General features: G+C 46.1%; 1 protein-coding gene across 1 annotated transcript in view; it reads left to right on the forward strand.

Annotated features, from left to right (window-relative positions):
* Window positions 1-19953, forward strand: part of ADPRHL1 (ADP-ribosylhydrolase like 1) — a 142941-nt gene that overhangs the window by 18572 nt on the left and 104416 nt on the right. Inside the window, exons 2-3 of the mRNA XM_069757882.1 lie at window positions 14843-15007; window positions 16783-16908. Of these exons, the coding sequence (XP_069613983.1) occupies window positions 14843-15007; window positions 16783-16908 (291 nt within the window). The remainder of the gene's footprint in view (window positions 1-14842; window positions 15008-16782; window positions 16909-19953) is intronic.

Consider the following 19953-nt stretch of genomic DNA (forward strand, 5'->3'; position numbering starts at 1 on the left):
CTTCCTCAGGATAATGTCTCTGTCTCTATAGTTTAGAATTTTGGCGAGCATGGTACGGGGATTCGCTCCAGGGACAGGTGGTTTCGGCGGGACCCTATGCGCTCTTTCTACCGCGAACACTTTTGTTAGCGCCATATCTCCAAATGTCTCTAACAGCCATTTTTCAATATAATCCGTTGGATTCCTCCCTTCAGCTTTTTCAGGGATGCCCACTATGCGAATATTATTTCTTCTGGACCTGTTCTCAAGGTCCTCATTTTTCGCAGCCAATTCAGCTATTGCTTGAGTGAACTTTTTTTCTGCTTTTTGCAACTGCACTATATGATCTTCTGCAGTGCTCACTCTCTCCTCTACCTCCCCCACACGTTTGTCAATCTTCTGCATGGCTGCGTTTATCTGGGCTGTGTCCCCCTTAACCTCCTGTATCTGTATGGTCAGAGATTGTTTACATGAAGAGACTAGCGCAAAAACGTCTCTTAGGGTAGGCTCAGCTTCTGGCGCCATTTCCTCGGGTCCCCCTTCTGCCACCGCCATTTTACTCTCCTTTCTCCCCTGTTGTACCTCATGTTCTCCTGCTGGGCTCTCCTCCTCCTCCTCCTCTTCGGTATCAGCTCCGGCTCCCTCCTCTGCGGCCTCCGCTCTCGCAAACTGCTGGAGCTTTGCCGCTACCTCCATGCGCTTTCTGCATGCGGCGTTCTCCTTGTCTGCCTTTTCCCTCAAGTCGGCGCCATCTTGGATTGCGCCTGCATCCCCGGCTCCCGCGTCCTTCTGCCGTCTCCTGGTCATGTTCGTCGGTTCCAGCGCTACCGAACAGCACCGCCGGCCTCTCCAAGTCTCCCCGCAGCCAGTAAGCCCCCGCAGGGACCAAACAGCAGCGGCTCTGCAGGATTTTACAATATACAGCGGCGGGAGCTCACAGCCGCACGTCCGCTCACATGGACTCTCAGGCCACGCCCCCCGCGAAAAATGTACTTAATGAACAACGCCGCCAAGGCCCATGCAGAAGGTACCCACGGAAGAGGCACCAGGTGCACCATTTTGGAAAAATGGTCGATGACTACCCAGATGACGGTGCAGCTGCGGGACTTGGGTAAGCCCACCACAAAGTCCATCCCGATCATTTCCCAGGGCCTGTTCACCACCGGCAGGGGATAAAATAGTCCAGCAGGCCGTTGTCGAGGAGACCTATTCTTGGCGCAGGAGACACATGCCCAAATATAGTCTCCGACGTCATGGGCCATATGCGGCCACCAGTACATCCTTGCCAGAAGCTCAGATGTCCTCTTGGTCCCAAAATGTCCACCCACCCTGGATGAGTGAACCCAATAGAAAACCTCCAGTCGCAAATTAAGTGGCACAAAAGTCTTGCCCAAGGGCACAGACTCTTGTGAAACTGGGGCCACAGTCCTCAGACTCTCAGAAGGGACAATTAACCGAGGCTCCTCCTCCTCTGATGACACTATGGAGTGGGAGAGAGTATCGGCACGAATGTACTTCTCCTTGGAGAGAAAATGGAGGGTGAAGTGGAACCGGGAGAAGAACAGGGACCATTCAGCCTGGCGAGAATTTAGCCGCTGGGCAATTTGTAGGTACACCAAATTCTTGTGGTCGGTGTAAACTTGGAAGGGAAAATGAGCCCCCTCCAGGAGGTGTCTCTATTCCGAGAAGGCCAACTTCATTGCTAGCAACTTCCTGTCCCTGATGGAATAATTCCTCTTCGCCGATGTGAAGGTCTTGGAGAAAAATAGGCAAGGATGCTTCCGACCTTGAGCATCCTTTTGGAAGAGGACTGCTCCAGCACCGACGGATGAGGCATCCACCTCCATTATACCTCCTCCGGCCACAATTTGGTAGCTCCCTTGGGAGCCATCACCAAGAAGGGAGAAAATCCCAAAGTTGAGAAGTGGGGAATGAATTGTCGATAATAGTTAATGAACCCCATAAAGCGCTGCACTGCTTTGAGAGAATGGGGTTCCTGCCAGTCCATCACAGCCTGTAGCTTGGCAGAACCCATAGTCAATCCCTGGGTGGAGATGATATAGCCCAGGAAAGGCAAGGACTCCTGCTCAAACACACTTCTCCAACTTGGCATAGAGGGAGTTAGTCCGTAGGAGGTCGAAGTCTTTCCAAACATCTCTCCGGTAGGAGTCTATATCTAGAGAGTTGATGAGAATATCATCCAGATAGACTATGACCAAGGTGGTGAGCATGTCCTGGAAGAACTTAGTTTACAAAGTCCTTGAAAATGGCAGGGGCATTACAGAGCCCGAAAAACATCACCAGATACTCGTAGTGGCCATCCCTGGTGTTAAATGCCATCTTCCATTCGTCCCCCTCACGGATGCGAATCAGGTTGTAAGCACCTCGCAGATCAAGCTTAGTAAAAACCCTTGCTCCCACAACCTATAAAATAGCTCAGAAAAAAGGGGCTGAGGGTACTTGTTCTTAACAGTGATGGTGTTAAGACCCCTGTAATCTATGCATGGACGTATTTCTCTGTTCCTCTTCTGCACAAAAAAGAACCCCGCCCCTGCAGGTGACACTGACTTCCTAATGAATCCTCTTGCCAGATTCTCCTGGATGTACTGAGTCATTGCCTCCATCTCCGGGAGAGATAGTGGATAAACTCGACCCCAGGGAGGCTCAGCACCAGGCAAGAGGTCAATAGGACAGTCATAGGGGCGGTGAGGCAGAAGAGTCTCCTCAGCCTTCTTGGAGAACACGTCCGCATAGGGCCAATAGTGCTTGGGGAGAGAGGAAAGATCCGCGGCTACCTCTGTAGTAACAAGCTGAACACACTCCCTTAGACATCTGCCCTCACAGGATTCACTCCATCCCCAAATTTTCCCTGTAGACCACTCTATATGAGGGGAGTGGTAACGCACCCAGGGTATACCTAACAGGACCTCATCAATTCCCTTGGGAATGGCGAGCAGGGAGATAATTTCCTGATGGGATGAAGACATAGAAAGGGTAAATGGGATGGTTTGGTGTGTTATCTGTGAGGGCAGTGTCGACCTGTTTACTGCTCGTACGGTCACTGGTTTGGCGACCATTACCAGAGGTATTGCGTGCTGTTGAGCAAAGGCAGAAGACATGAAGTCACCCTCCACCCCGGAATCCACGCCGAGCTCTACCATATGAGTGGAAGGGCCTATGGTTATTGTTCCCTTGAAGGACAGTTTGGAGGAAAACACCGCTGTGTCTAGTGAACCACCTCTTACGGTCACTAAACAGGGACATTTTCCAGACCGCTGGGGACATTTCCTGGCATAATGTCCCGACTGCTGGCAGACAGTACAGACCATGGGTATTCGAGCGACCCGTGACTTAGATCCCACTCGAGAAACCTCCATGGCCTCATGTGGCTCGGACACCTGGACCGGGGATTCCAGAAGTTTGGCGAAATTGGGAGCCAGCCAAAACCTCTGCATACACTGGACTCGCTCCAACCTTCACTCGTTAAACAAAGGTCGATGCGAGTTGATACCGCTATTAGCTCCTCCAGTGTGGCGGGAATCTCCCTAGTTGCTAAAGCGTCCTTCACATGGTCAGCCAGCCCCCTCCAAAAAAACTGGGATGAGGACTTTATCTGACCACTGCAGCTCAGATGCTACAGTCCGGAAGTGGACGGCAAAATGGCTGACCATGGACAAGCCCTGTGTCAATGTCAGCAGTTGGAATGCTGTATCATGGGTGACTCAAGGTCCCAAAAAGACCTGTTTCAGAGTGCTCAGGTGTGGTACTCTGCATCACATGATCATCGCGCTCCCACAGCGGAGTAGCCCACTCCAACACCCTGTCCGACAGGAGGGATATGATGAATCCCACCTCTGCCCGCTCTCTGGGAAAACGTTCAGCCATGCACTCAAGGTGTATTACACACTGGCTCATGAATCCCATACACAGCTTACTGTCACCAGTAAATTTTTCTGGCAATGGGAGGCGGGATAAGGTTGGAACAGGGGTGGCAGTGGACAATCTGGCTGCATCGCTGCAGTTGCTGTTCATCCGCCATTACTAGCCAGACCCTGGTGTTAGTATAATGTTAGGGCTGGCGGAAAGCACCAAATAATATTAAGGAGGATATAGGGTGCGTTCACAGCCTGGGGTCCACCGTGCAGAGATGACACCTACTGCTTGGTAATGATGGACAGTATATGGTGGTATAACGTGAACACATGTGGGTTAACTTCTACTTATGTAGAAGGCGAACCCTGTTGCATCACAGTGCCGCAATACCGCAGAGTGAAAGCTAGTGTTTTGGTCACAGGACCCTGCCCCAAGGACACAGGATTAGAGTCACTCTAAACCCACTAGCGTTCTGTGCCGCAACTGCAGTGCCAGGGAGAAACTAAAGTAAAAATGGATGGCACAATCTGGCGCTAGTTAGCTCCAATCACCCACACTCAGTCAACAATGCTTGGGAAGGGATCAATTAGGAGCTTTCATCAGATTACATACACAATTTTAGATTTATACTAGCACATGACTGAGCGCTATGCGAACCTTTTATAGCAGTATCCTTCCGGGACCTTCCCAGTGGTCCAATCAGGGCTGCTTCAGGACCTGAGCATGTGATCCCCGATCTCCAATGAGAGGTCACCCCAGGTGCATGCTCAGATGACAAAAAGCAAGACTTAGTGCCTGGAGTGTCTGCTTGCCGCTGATTAATGCAGGTTACAATAGCTGAACCTGAGATAGCAGCAGTAACAAGACTCTCAGCATCAATTCGAGCAAGATGCTGGTACCGAAGTCTCTGCTGAGCAGGCTCCTCTGTGGCTGGGGAAGAATGGGAGACTGCAGAGGACATGGTTTGAGATTCTCCCTGTGCAGTGGTGGGACCTCAACACTTAACATATTCTTTAGCTACGAGTCTTGCTCGGTATTGATCAGCTGTGCCATCTGCTTGGTATTTTACTTTAAAAACCCATTTAGATCGTATAGCCTTTTTTTCTTTTGGTAGTTTTGTCAATGTTCATGTCTTTGAATCATGCATGGATTTTATTTCTTTTTCTGCAGCCTTTATCCATTTGTTGGCTTCTTCTTCTGAAAGTTGAGATATGTCCTCCCAAGATGTAGGTTCATACATTTTATTTGTACTTGCCTTGTATGAAAGACGTTGAGTGGTCGTGGTCTTCCCTTGTTTTCTCTTATTGAGCATCTTGGTTCTGTGTCTGTATGGAGCTGTATCTCTTGACTTTCAGTTTTTTTATTTGTATCGATTTCCACTTCTTTCTCATCAGATATTCCTGCAGTTATATCACTGTCGTTTCTCTAATTTTTTGTTTCCAGTGATGTCATTATGTCATCATTTAGATCTTTAGTGAATGTAACACTGTTAGGCCTGTTTCACACGTCAGTGTCTCCGGTACGTGAGGTGACAGTTTCCTCACATACCGGAATCACTGACACACGTAGACACATAAAAATCAATGCATCTGTGCAGATGTCATTGATTTTTTGCAGACCGTGTCTCCGTGTGCCAAACACAGAGACATGTCAGTGTTCGTGGGAGCGCACGTATTACACCAACCCATTAAAGTCAATGGGTCCGTGTAAAACACGTACCGCACACGAACGTTGTCCGTGTGCAGTCCGTGTGCCGTGCAGGAGACAGCGCTACATTAAGCGCTGTCCCCCCCACTGGTGCTGAAGCCGCGATTCATATCTTCCCTGCAGCAGCATTTGCTGCAGAGAAGATATGAATAATAGTGTTTAAAATAAAGATCTATGTGCCCCCCGCCCTCCCACCCCCTGTGCGTTCCCCCGCTGTTCTGAAAATACTCACCCAGCTCCCTCATTGGCTGTCGCTGCTTCCTGTTCTGGCCGCATCTTCTCCTGTATGCGGTCACGTGGGGCCGCTCAATTACAGCAATGAATATGCGTGACTGCATACAGGAGAAGATGCGGCCAGAACAGGAAGCAGCGACAGCCAATGAGATCTTTATTTTAAACACTATTATTCATATCTTCTCTGCAGCAAACGCTGCTGCAAGGAAGATATGAATCGCGGCTTCAGAACCAGATGCTAGTACGTGTGGTACCCAGCACGGTGCGTGTGGTACCCAGTGGGCACACGGGCGGCACACGTGTGCCGCACGTGTGCCACACTGATGTGCCACAGAAACGTAGGAGCACACGGACACGGATAATTCCGGTACCGATTTTTTCCGGTACAGGAATTATCTGGACGTGTGAAACCGGCCTTACTGTGATTCTGTCTGTATTGGGATCTAGGATTTGGTATCCTTTGCAATTGTCACTATATCTGACAAATACTCCTTCAATGGCTCTGTTTTGAAGTTTGAAGCGTTTTTCTTCTGGAATAAATCCAAAAACTTTGCAACCAAAAACTCTTACATGATTCACATTTGGTTTTTTACCTTGCCACAGTTTGTATGGTTTTTTTTTTCAGTTTTCTTGAAAAAAGTCTGTTTTGCAGATAAGTAGCTGTCATTGCTGCTTCACCCCAGTATTTATCTGGTAGTTTGCAGTCTGTTAGCAAAATCTTATCATTTTAGTCAGAGTTCTGTTTTTACTTTCTGCTACCCCGTTCTGTTCAGGTGTGTATGAAACAGTCTTTTGATGCTCTATTCCATTCTGTCTTAAGTAGTTTTCTATTTGGTGTCCTGTAAATTCACCTCCGTTATCTCTTCTGATGATTATTATTATTATTTATTTATATAGCACCATTAATTCCATAGTGCTGTACATGAGAAAAAGAGTTACATACAGGGTTATAGATATCGTTAACAGTAAACAAATTTACAATGACAGACTGGTACAGAGGGGATAGGACCCTGTCCTTGCGGACTTACATTCTACGGGATGTAGATTATTATTATTATTATTATTATACATTTTTATAGCGCCATTTATTCCATGGCGCTTTACATGTGAATACGAGGCAAATATAGACAAATACATTAAACATGAGCAGATAACAGGCACACGGGTACATAAGGAGGGAGGACCCTGCCCGCGAGGGCTCACAGTCTGCAGGGGAGGGGTGATGAAACACTAGGAGAGGGTAGGGCAGGTTGCGCGGCGGTTCAGTAACTTCAAGATCACTGCAGGCTGTAGGCTTGTCGGAAGAGGTGCGTCTTCAGGTTCTTTTTGAAGGTTTCTATGGTAGGCGAGAGTCTGATGTGTTAGCTTCCTCTGAAACTTGTTATTTGACTTTGTCACAGTCTTCTAATTTTTCAAAAAAATCACTTTTGTTCTTTATCAAGTATGTGACTGTGTATCTTGAGTAGTCATCTATGAAGGTCACCATATATCTATTACCTCCTGATGTGTTCACTTTCATGGGTTCACATACATCAATGTGTACCAAGTCAAATGGTCTTCTGCTGTTTGTATCACTCTCTTTAGGTAAAGATACTCTTGAAGCTTTAGATTTTATACAACACTCACATTTTTTGGTAATTGAGCAATCAGATATCAATAGGTCTTTTGTCAAATTCTTCTTTTGTAACACCATTACACTCTCAGGATGTCTGTGTCCCAGACATCTATGCCACATGTGAATACAATTCTTGTGATCATGTATACATAACTTCATCTGTTCTTTTAATGTGTCTAGATGATATAATTGTTCACCTGATATGACATTAATTATTACCTTATCTTCCACCAGGATTGTACAATTATCACCTTTGAATTTTACAGTAAGGGTACCGTCACACAGTGGCACTTTGATCGCTAGGACGGCACGATCCGTGGCGTTCCAGCGATATCGTTACGATCTCGTTGTGTCTGACACTCTACTGCGATCAGGGACCCCGCTGAGAATCGTACATCGTAGCAGATCGTCTGAAACTTTCTTTCGTCGCTGGATCTCCCACTGACATCGCTGAATCGGCGTGTGTGACGCCGATTCAGCGATGTCTTCACTGGTAACCAGGGTAAACATCGGGTTACTAAGCGCAGGGCCGCGCTTAGTAACCCGATGTTTACCCTGGTTACCAGCGTAAACATTAAAAAAACAAACATTACATACTTACCTTCAGCTGTCTGTCCCTGACGTTGTGCTTCTCTGCACTCCTCCTGCATCCTGTGTCAGCGCCGGCCAGCCAGAAAGCACAGCGGTGACGTCACCGCTCTGCTTTCCGGCTGACCGGCACTGACAGTGCAGAGGAAAGCAGAGTGCCGGAGGACAGACAGCTGAAGATAAGTATGTAATGTTTGTTTTTTTAACGTTTACGCTGGTAACCAGGGTAAACATCGGGTTACTAAGCGCGGCCCTGCGCTTAGTAACCCGATGTTTACCCTGGTTACCGGGGACCTCAGGATCGTTGGTCGCTGGAGAGCTGTCTGTGTGACAGCTCCCCAGCGACCAAACAGCGATGCTGCAGCGATCGACATCGTTGTCGTATCGCTGCAGCGTCGTTTCAGTGTGACGGTACCCTTAGTCCTTTGGTTGTCAGATGCTTTAAGGATCACAATCCTCCTTCTAGTCCTGGAACATATAACACATCCTTTACTAGTAAATTTGAATAATGCCCAAATCTATCAGGAAAGATTAGCATTCCTTGTCCAATACCTTCTGTGGTTATTTTACTCCCTTCTGCAAGATAAATTGCTTCCTTCTTATTTTCATCAAGTTCAGTAAAGAAGCTTTTATCACTAGTCGTGTGACTTGTTGCTCCTGAGTCAATAAACCAGCCAGATGATGACTTTATCAGTTACTTTAAATGTATCATTCCAGTGATCTGCATGTGGGTTATAAATTGTGCTTTTTACTTTCTGTTTATTCTCCTTTTGGTGTAATTTCTGTTGTTCTGTTTTCCATATAGTACAGTCTTTCTATAAATGTCCCTTTTTCATACATCTGAAACATTGTCTTGTCTCTGTATTATAGGGCTTCTTGTCTGTCACTTTAAGAGCATTTTCACTATCCCTTTCAGTGTAATCATTTGTTTGCTCTTTCCTTCTATGATATTCATCTATAAGTCTGGTCTTTACAACTCTAGTGTAAAGGTACCGTCACACACTAGCGACGCTGCAGCGATACCGACAACGATCCGGATCGCTGCAGCGTCGCTGTTTGGTTGCTGGAGAGCTGTCACACAGACAGCTCTCCAGCGACCAACGATCAGGGGAAAGACTTCGGCATCGTTGAAACTGTCTTCAACGATGCCGAAGTCCCCGGGTAACCAGGGTAAACATCGGGTTACTAAGCGCAGGGCCGCGCTTAGTAACCCGATGTTTACCCTGGTTACCATCGTTAAAGTAAAAAAAACAAACGCTACATACTTACCTGCCGCTGTCTGTCCCCGGCGCTGTGCTTCTCTGGTCTGGCTGTGAGCACAGCGGCCGGAAAGCAGAGCGGTGACGTCACCGCTCTGCTTTCCGGCTGCCCGCCGCTCACAGCCAGACCAGAGAAGCCCAGCGCCGGGGACAGACAGCGGTAGGTAAGTATGTAGCGTTTGCTTTTTTTACTTTAACGATGGTAACCAGGGTAAACATCGGGTTACTAAGCGCGGCCCTGCGCTTAGTAACCCGATGTTTACCCTGGTTACCAGCGAAGACATCGCTGAATCGGCGTCACACACGCCGATTCAGCGATGTCAGCGGGACCTCAACGATCAAAAAATGGCCCAGGCCATTCCGACACGACCAGCGATCTCACAGCAGGGGCCTGATCGCTGCTACGTGTCACACATAGCGAGATCGCTACTGAGATCGCTGTTGCGTCACAAAACTTGTGACTCAGCAGCGATCTCGCTAGCGATCTCGCTATGTGTGACGGGGCCTTAATGTCTGCTTCAGGTCTTGTATCTAGTGCATCTATCAGAGCAGCGTATGAATCTGGTAATCTGCACAATAATATTGCTTTCCTTAATGTCTCCACCGACTGATCTCAGCTGTGTTACCACCTCCATCATGGAGTTTACATGTTCAATCTCATCTTGTAAAAGTTTTCTTAGCAGGAATAGTTTGTGCTTTAAGCTGGATCTTTCTTGTAGCTTTCTCAATGATTCCTATAATCACTTTGCTGTATTCTTATTCCTTGTGTGGATTAACTGATCATCCTCCACTAATAAGCTGATAGTAGCTCTTGATTATTTGTTTTTCTTATCCCATGTCTGATTATTATCATAGAGTCTGTCTGTAGTGATTACCTCTCATAAATCATCTTTAGACAATAACATCTTCACTTTGAACTTCTATAACTGATAGTTCTCATTGTTCAGCTTAGCTACTGTGAGTCTCGGCTCTGAACTGCTGCTCATCTTTAACTTATTTGTTTTACTTGTTTGGAGAGAATTGCTTGGAAGTATTCTTTTGCATTCACCAAGTCTTTTTTGTTTTCTATGCTGGGCTCATAACCGGTTGCATAGTTTGGTCGCAGAAGAAACTTGTGAGAGTAGATTATATGGGGTAATTCAAGTTTTATCTACACAGAACATGAGGTACATGCATCAGCTTCTTAATACAGCATAACAGGAAGTATGAAGGACCTTTGGAGCGCCCCCAGACACAGGGCCACGCATTCTCGGTAGCGGGCCTCTCTGGTTCGGTTCTGTTGCTGTCACGGTGGCTAGACCCGGTCCGTGACCCTGCTAAGGGGCGTCCAATAAAGGTGGAACAGTCTTTCAGGTATTCGTGACGCCACCTGTGGTGTTCGGTCAAAGTGACCGACGCTGCTGTGGGGTCCTCTTGGGTGATGGAATGGCAGCTGGATGGTATACCTTCCCACAGGTGAAGTATGTCCCCAGGGCTTCCCAGTAAGGTGGATGGTGATGGTGTGAGGTGCAGTCAATAACGAGGACACAAGGTTGCTTCTTTACTGAAGACTTCAGGATCCGCAATCCAGAGCACGCTTAACAGGGCTATCTGAGACTGGCCGATCCGATGGGTACTTCCAGAATTCCCTTTGCAGGTGGAAATCGTTGCCTACCAATAGCACCTGTGTGTTGTAGTGCTACCCTGCTGAGCATTCGGAATAGTCCTCACAACTGCTGTTCTCGTTTCGTTCGTTCTTTACAGCTCTCTCTCTCTTTAGTTCCAGATGTTTCTAGTTCAACGTCCCCCAGGTATGTTATGGCTAGGACGCACCCGTATGACGGGAAGGCCTGGAGGTCTTCCGGGACCCTAGAGACGCCCCTCTCCCACTTTTGGCCCCTATGTCTTCATAGGTGTTTAGGTTAGACAGCCAACCTATAATTAACTGTCCTGCGGAGTTTGAAGTAAGGCGTAGAGTCAGTTACTCCCTCGGTGTTCCGGCCACCGGCTACGCGCCTCAGTAGGATGTTGCCTCGGTCTCACGGCACTACTCCTACTGGCTCTCCTTTGTGCTTGATCTCGTTTCTCACTGTCTCACAATATCCTTCGCTTCGTGTCTCTTTCTTAGGATACCGCCGCGGGGTGTGCAGGCGCGGTTCCGTAACGTTCTGTTCTGGTCACTAGGTACCTGCAGGTTCCCACGCCTGACAGGGACCCCTCTGTGTCTTCTCCCTGCAACACCCCCTGCCACAGGATGTTGTCTGAATCCAACCCAGTCAGCTTCTGACTAACTTCCTATCCAACCCCTAGTTTTACCAATGTGAGGAGTGGCCCAATAAATAAAGCCTTTAGCTCCCCCTAGTGGCCGGAGTGTGAAGTGTAATGTGTGCTGGTGATACCTGGTCAGTAGAATTCCTTCAGTGCCATCAGACGTACCATCACTCCCCTTAGTGGCAGAGTATCATACTAAAAATATATTCCAAAACTAATATATACAATAACTTTATTTAAACAACCAAAAAATGGGATTAAAAACTTAGCACAACGCCCAAAATCCCTAACGTTAGGGATTCGGTAGATAAAAAATCTGGCCTGATGGTTAAAGGGCAGACGGGTGGGAGCAGGATAAAAAACCCTATATGTCCCTGATTACTCCCTGCCTGTCAGCGGAGGTTGGCACCCTCTTGGACGCAATATGGCGCCCCCGCTCCTCGACGGCTAAACCTATAAGCCCTACAAATCCCTATGGTAGTGTGGGGATGCCAAATGCCTCTAAATACCTGCTAACTAGCACCCAGACACACCAAACCACATATACCACCAAAAACACCAGACGGTAAATCACCAATAAAGAATTAAAAGTTAGGAAGGCTCGATCTGACCGTACAGCGCCCTACAGATATATTGATATAAGGCTATCCTACTAAATGGCTATTGCACCCTTAGAAAGTCCTACCTGGTAATACCTGCCTAACGGCGGAGGTTGGCACCCTCTTGGACGCAAATTGGCGCCCCCGCTCCTCGGCGGCTGTCCCTACTGACCCCTGGACAATCCCTATCAAACAGGAAACACAGATAAGTGTATCTGGTCTTTCATTGTTATTCTTTTTGGTATTTCACCATTTATACGTTTACAATTGGGGCACCGCTTTAAATGTTAAGATATCAGTTGTGTTGTGCCCTTGGTAACATGAGATCTTCATATCTGAGCTAAGGTTGTAGCTATGAGCATCTATGATCTATAAAACTTTACCTGGGGGAAGTTATTGCTATACCCATATAATATGTGCTATTATCTGCTGTATACTCTGGTGGGCTTTATCAAAGTTAGCATTCTTGACCACTGTGTGCTTGTATTATTGGGTGTCTGATTGTTATCTGACCGAGCAATAGGGGTAATTTGGCAAGGCACACCAGTGTAGCCCCTTAGACACCTTCTATAGGTTTCCTGTTTGATAGGGATTGTCCAGGGGTCAGTAGGGACAGCCGCCGAGGAGCGGGGGCGCCAATTTGCGTCCAAGAGGGTGCCAACCTCCGCCGTTAGGCAGGTATTACCAGGTAGGGCTTTCTAAGGGTGCAATAGCCATTTAGTAGGATAGCCTTATATCAATATATCTGTAGGGCGCTGTATGGTCAGATCGAGCCTTCCTAACTTTTAATTCTTTATTGGTGATTTACCGTCTGGTGTTTTTGGTGGTATATGTGGTTTGGTGTGTCTGGGTGCTAGTTAGCAGGTATTTAGAGGCATTTGGCATCCCCACACTACCATAGGGATTTGTAGGGCTTATAGGTTTAGCCGTCGAGGAGCGGGGGCGCCATATTGCGTCCAAGAGGGTGCCAACCTCCGCTGACAGGCAGGGAGTAATCAGGGACATATAGGGTTTTTTATCCTGCTCCCACCCGTCTGCCCTTTAACCATCAGGCCAGATTTTTTATCTACCCAATCCCTAACGTTAGGGATTTTGGGCGTTGTGCTACGTTTTTAATCCCATTTTTTGGTTGTTTAAATAAAGTTATTGTATATATTAGTTTTGGAATATATTTTTGGTTTGATACTAATTTGGTCATCTGGTATTGTACTTTTCTCAGAGTATCATACTGCAACGACCAGATCTCTGGGGCGCTGCACCTTTTACCAGAGAGAAAGTGAAACCAAAGTACAACAAGTATATGCATTACATTCAACTAAGCATATAACAGTAATAACATCGCCATCTACTGTCAGAAAAGTGTAAACTCCTCCTGCACACAAATAAGTCTGTATCTGTTGCATATTTGCCAGCAGTTGTCTCGTGTTTGAAGGTAGCCTTTTCCAGACAGCATCTTTTGGCTCTTTCCAAAGATGCTCAATAGGATTTTGGTCAGGGCTCATAGAAGGCCACTTCAGAATAGTCCAATGTTTTCCTTGTAGCCATTCTTGGGTGTTTCTAGTTGTGTGTTTTGGGTCATTAGCCTGTTGCAAGACCCATGACCTGCGACTGAGACCAAGCTTTCTGACACTGGGCGGCACATTTCTCTCTTGAATCCCTTGATAGTCTTGAGATTTCATTGTACCATGAACAGATTCTAGACACCCTGTGCCAGATGTAGCAAAGCAGCCCAGAACATAACATAGCCTCTTCCATGTTTCACAGTAGGGACAGTGTTCTTTTCTTGATATGCTTAATTTTTCCATCTGTGAACATAGAGCTGATGTGCCTTGCCAAAAAGTTCCATTTTTGCCTCATCTGTCCATAGGACATTCCCCCAGAAGCTTTGTGGCTTGTCAACATGTAGTTTGGCAAATTCCAGTCTGGCTTTTTTATGATGGTGTCCTCCTTGGTGTCTGCCATGAAGTCCACTTTGGCTCCTACAACGACGGATGGTGCAATCTGATACTGATGTTCCTTGAGCTTGAAGTTCACCTTTAATCTGTTTAGAAGTTTTTCTTGGCTTCTTGGCTCTTTTGTTACCATTCGTATTATCCGTCTTTTTCATTTGTCATAAATTTTCCTCCTGCAGCCATGTCCAGGGAGGTTGGCTACAGTCCCATGGATCTAAAATTTCTGAATAATATGTGCAACTGCAGTCACAGGAACATCAAGCCACTTGGAGATAGTCTTCTAACTTTCACCTTTAACATATCTGTCTATAATTTTCTTTCTAATCTCCTGAGACAACTCTTTCCTTTACATCGTCTGGTCCATGTTGAGTGTGATACACATCATGTCACCAAACAGCACAGCGAGTATCTGTAGCCCTATATACAGGCCCACTCACTGATTCCAAGATTGTAGACTCCTGTGATGCTTGATAGTGGACACACCTTGATTTAACATGTCCCTTTTGTCACATGTTTTTCAGGGGTACCATCATTTCTGGCCAGGCCTATTTCATGATTTTTATTTTAAAATTCTGTGGAAGCATAGATGGAAAGCAATGTCTGACTTTCATTTGTTCATTTTCATAGATTTTTTTTATTTATTATTACTTTTGTGAGATTCATGTTATTTCTGCAACCATAGTGGGTTTTTCTGTCATTAAACGAGGGGTACCAACAATTTTGACCATGTGTGTACATTGTAGCAAATGACACGATTACTGCATTACTCTTGTTTTTGTTTTACAGATTATTGGTGCATAGACGATCTGTACCGGGACTTGGTGAAGCAGTATGTAGATGTGGTTGACAAGCTACAAGGACGACGGCCAGACCCAGTAACTATTGAAGGCTGTTCCCACCTTAAACCAGATAACTATTTGCTTGCATGGCATACACCATTTAATGAAAAAGGTGATTATAACACTCTTTCAGCAATGTAAACTTGGCATCTTGTGCATTCGCACTGCACAGATGAAGATGAGATGAGTACATCTCGCTTTACTGAAAATAACCGCATACAGTTAGAGTTGGCTTGGAATGATGTATCCAGCCCCATGATACATCTACCAATTCAGAATTCTGGGGTAAAAATACTTCAGGAATGAGGCCCCTATTATGTACGTGATGCTAAAATGCATCGTTGAGCTAAGATAGTTATTGCAATCAGTAACACAACGTCCACCACCTCCTGCTCGTCTGATGGCAGCTATGCTGTGTAGGGCTAGTTTCACATTTGCGTTTAAAAATGCAGCATTTAAAACGCATCCGCAGGTGGTGAAAAAAATGCGTTGTCGCATGCGGTTAAAAAAACGCAGCGTTTGTACGCGTTTACATGCGGTTTTTCCTGCGTTTGCGCTTTTGGTACACATGATGAGAAATTCCACAAGAGAAAAATCAAGATCCACACACCGCCAATGGGACTACAGAGGGCGTGTGACATGACTCTGTGGACCAAAATATGGAAAAATTGTAGCTCTCATAATGTGATAACGCAAAAAATATTTTTTGGAATAAAAAGCGTCTTTTAGTGTGTGACAGCAGCCAATCATAAAAATCAACTAGAAAACCCACTATAAATAGAAATCAAACCCCCTTCATCAACTCCTTAGTTAGGGAAAAATTAAAAAATTGTATTTATTTCCATTTTCCCATTATGGTTAGGGCTAGGGTTAGGGCTAGGGTTAGGGCTAGGGTTAGGGGTAGGTTTAGGGATAGGGTTAGGGTTATGGCTAGGGTTAGGGGTAGGGGTAGGGGTAGGGTTAGGGTTAGGGTTATGGCTAGGGTTAGGGTTAGGGTTAGGGCTAGGGTTAGGGGTAGGGTTAGGGTTATGGCTAGGGTTGGGGTTAGGGTTATGGCTAGGGTTAGGGGTAGGGTTAGGGTTATGGCTAGGGTTAGGGTTAGGGGTAGGGTTAGGGTTATGGCTAGGGTTGGGGTTAGGGTTATGGCTAGGGTTAGGGTTAGGGGTAGGGTTAGGGTTATGGCTAGGGTTAGGGTTAGGGGTAGGGTTAGGGTTAGGGTTATGGCTAGGGTTAGGGTTAGGGTTTGGATCCCTTTATCACCTTGATGGTGGGGTGTGGCTTATCAGTGTCTAGACTTGTTTTTCTCTATTAAAATGCATGCGTTCAAAAACGCAACCAAACGCATGTGCTTAAAAACGCATGCGTTTACATAGACAGCAATATGTTTTTTTTACGCAATCGAATGCATGCGTTTTTTTCGTGGCAAAAAACGCCTCTAGAAATTACTACATGTTGCATTTCCGCACCAAAACGCAAGCATCGAAACGACGCATGCGTCGTCAAACGCGGCCAAACGCAAAAAAAAGCATGCGTTTTTAATGTTAAATATAGGGAAAAAAAGCATGAGTTTATATGCGTTAAAACGCAGCGGCAAAAAACGCAAATGTGAAACCAGCCTAACTTCAAAGTCTGGAGGAGTCAAGCGGAACGTGGTGGCTCTGGGTGGGAATAGAGCTGGATTGACAAAGGCTCCAGTTCTACAAAAAGCTCTTCAGACTTCTTCACAGAAGAATTTACTGAGTAAAAAAGGCAAAATAAACAATTGTAAGTACACCATTCTATATAATATGATGATTGCAATATGTTAAGAGAATAAAAACTTTGATGGAAGTGTTTTTTTAACACAGATTTGTATTGCAATATAATCATTTTCTTTGTATGTTATAGGTTCTGGGTTTGGAGCTGCCACAAAAGCAATGTCTATTGGTATGAGATACTGGCAACCTGGTAGGCTGGAGACTCTAATTGAAGTCAGTATCGAATGTGGAAGGATGACACATAACCACCCAACAGGCAAGTTATGGTACTTAATACTATTGAAATTTCAACAGGGAATCTGAGAGAATATCTTAAAGGTAACCAGTCACTAGATTCATATTGCCCGTTGGCTCTCTGATTCTCCATTTATCCTGTGCACCTGAGTCTCAATGCAGCAGGTGGGTTGATGCCTTTAGGCCGGAGTCACACTACCGTATAATATGGACGAGTGCTATGCAATAAAAAAAATCGCATAGCTCTTGGACCAGTATTCTTCTATGTGGCAGCTCCCATCATCGTTTTTTTCCTCAGCTGTTTTCAACGTGCGAGTGAAATCGCAGCATGCTGCGATTGTCACTGACACTCAGCCGAGTTTCGGCTCACTCGCACCCATATAAGCCTAAGGGTGCGAGTGAGACAATGCACATCACTCGGATATCATTCGAGTGATGTGCGTTATACGCTGACCCGGCAATGGAGGAGATGGAGAAATGAGTTTCTCCGCCTTCGCAGCTGTGCTCCGATCCGCTCTGTGCGAGAGGCTCGGAGCATAGGCACATGACACTCCACTCCTACTCACAGCAGATCAGGAGCCAAGGGTCATTAGCATATCGCATCAGATGCTCTCACATCGGATGCAATACGCTAGTGTGACTCCAGCCTTATACTGTGTGTGGGCTATCATACTGTGTGGGTGGCTATAAGATACATCATAATATGTGGGCCAAGCATACTGTGTGAGGGGGTGGCATCACATTTGTGGGGGAAGCCATCATACTGTGTGTGTGAGAGGCTGTGAGGACATCATACTGAGTTTTGGGGGCTATGGAGGCCATGATACATCTGAGTCTCATCAAAGCAGATGTTATGATATTACTATATTGTGTATGTTGTGTGCATCCTCAGTACACACACTGAACACACCAGAGCAGTGCAACAAAGGGAAAGGGTAAAGGTGGTTGTGGGTGAATTGTAGGGGACCTTAACCAGGGATTCAAGCTTCAGGAGGCTAATTTGCATATTCCAGGTGCCTTCTGGGAGAAGCGAAGTCTCCCTAAGCTAGAAGATCGTTGGGTACAGCCGGGACCAGCTGCTTCGAAAGCATCACCAAACCAGGGATTCAAGCTTCAGGAGGCTAATTTGCATATTCCAGGTGCCTTCTGGGAGAAGCGAAGTCTCCCTAAGCTAGAAGATCGTTGGGTACAGCCGGGACCAGCTGCTTCGAAAGCATCACCAAACCAAACGAATTTTTGCCTGTAGGACATTATTGCAAGAGAGCTTGGCTGAGTAGATTACACAAGAAGGAAAACACACAGCAAGTCAGCAGGATCTAGGAGCAACATGGCAGATGTGACAACCTACATGGTGAGCTGCAGCATGTGCTACATGTTCACAGATCGACCAGAAGAAGAATCCAATTTCACCTGTCAGAAGTGTAGACTAGTGGCCCTTTTAGAAGAAAAGGTGCGGGGTCTGGAAGAAAGAATAGCAACTTTGAAACTCATCAAAGAGAATGAAGACTTTCTAGACAGAACAGAAGCATCTCTACTGGTCACAGAAGGTGCAAAAAGTGTCAGAGAACCTCCAAAAGCAGATGAGTGGAAGCATGTGACCAAAAGAAGCAAGAAGACCATGGAGAAATCACCAACCACACAACTGAAGAACCGATATCAAATCTTTGTAGAGGATGAAGATGGCATACCTAAGAATGAAGCAATACCAGCAAGCAAAAAAGAAAAGGGCACACAGCAACAAGTGACAGCAAAAAGTACAGCCAAGAAGCAACGAAGAGTGGTGGTGGTGGGAGACTCACTACTGAGAGGCACCGAAGCAGCCATCTGCAGACCGGACATAACTGCAAGAGAAGTATGCTGCCTTCCAGGTGCGATGATCAAGGATGTTACCGATAGGATACCAAAGCTCTTCAGCTCCAAGGACGTCCACCCATTTCTTCTGATACATGTTGGCACCAATGACACGGCAAGGAAGGACCTACCGACAATCTGCAAGGACTTTGAAGAGTTGGGGAAGAAAGTAAAGGAACTGGATGCACAGGTAGTTTTTTCTTCTATCCTTCCAGTAGACGGGCATGGCACCAGGAGATGGAACAGGATCCTTGATGCAAACAACTGGCTAAGACGATGGTGCAGACAACAAGGATTTGGATTCCTGGACCACGGTGTGAATTACTGGTATGATGGACTCCTCGCCAGAGACGGACTACACCTCAACAAACCTGGGAAACACACATTCGCCAGAAGACTCGCTACACTCATCAGGAGGGCGTTAAACTAGAAGAAGAGGGGACGGGAAGAAAAACATTAGACTCGAACAAAGACGACCCAGGAAAACATACTCAGAAGGGAGGTAAGAACATTTCTAAAACAATCCACAGTGAGGAGATTGGAACAAAACAAAATCCTCTAAACTGCATGCTCGCAAACGCCAGAAGCCTGACAAACAAGATGGAAGAACTAGAAGCAGAAATATCTACAGGTAACTTTGACATAGTGGGAATAACCGAGACATGGTTAGATGAAAGCTATGACTGGGCAGTTAACTTACAGGGTTACAGTCTGTTTAGAAAGGATCGTAAAAATCGGAGAGGAGGAGGGGTTTGTCTCTATGTAAAGTCTTGTCTAAAGTCCACTTTAAGGGAGGATATTAGCGAAGGGAATGAGGATGTCGAGTCCATATGGGTTGAAATTCATGGAGGGAAAAATGGTAACAAAATTCTCATTGGGGTCTGTTACAAACCCCCAAATATAACAGAAAGCATGGAAAGTCTACTTCTAAAGCAGATAGATGAAGCTGCAACCCATAATGAGGTCCTGGTTATGGGGGACTTTAACTACCCGGATATTAACTGGGAAACAGAAACCTGTGAAACCCATAAAGGCAACAGGTTTCTGCTAATAACCAAGAAAAATTATCTTTCACAATTGGTGCAGAATCCAACCAGAGGAGCAGCACTTTTAGACCTAATACTATCTAATAGACCTGACAGAATAACAAATCTGCAGGTGGTTGGGCATTTAGGAAATAGCGACCACAATATTGTGCAGTTTCACCTGTCTTTCA

The sequence above is a fragment of the Ranitomeya imitator genome, chromosome 3 (genome assembly GCF_032444005.1).
Source record: "Ranitomeya imitator isolate aRanImi1 chromosome 3, aRanImi1.pri, whole genome shotgun sequence".
NCBI classification, from domain to species: Eukaryota; Metazoa; Chordata; class Amphibia; order Anura; family Dendrobatidae; genus Ranitomeya; species Ranitomeya imitator.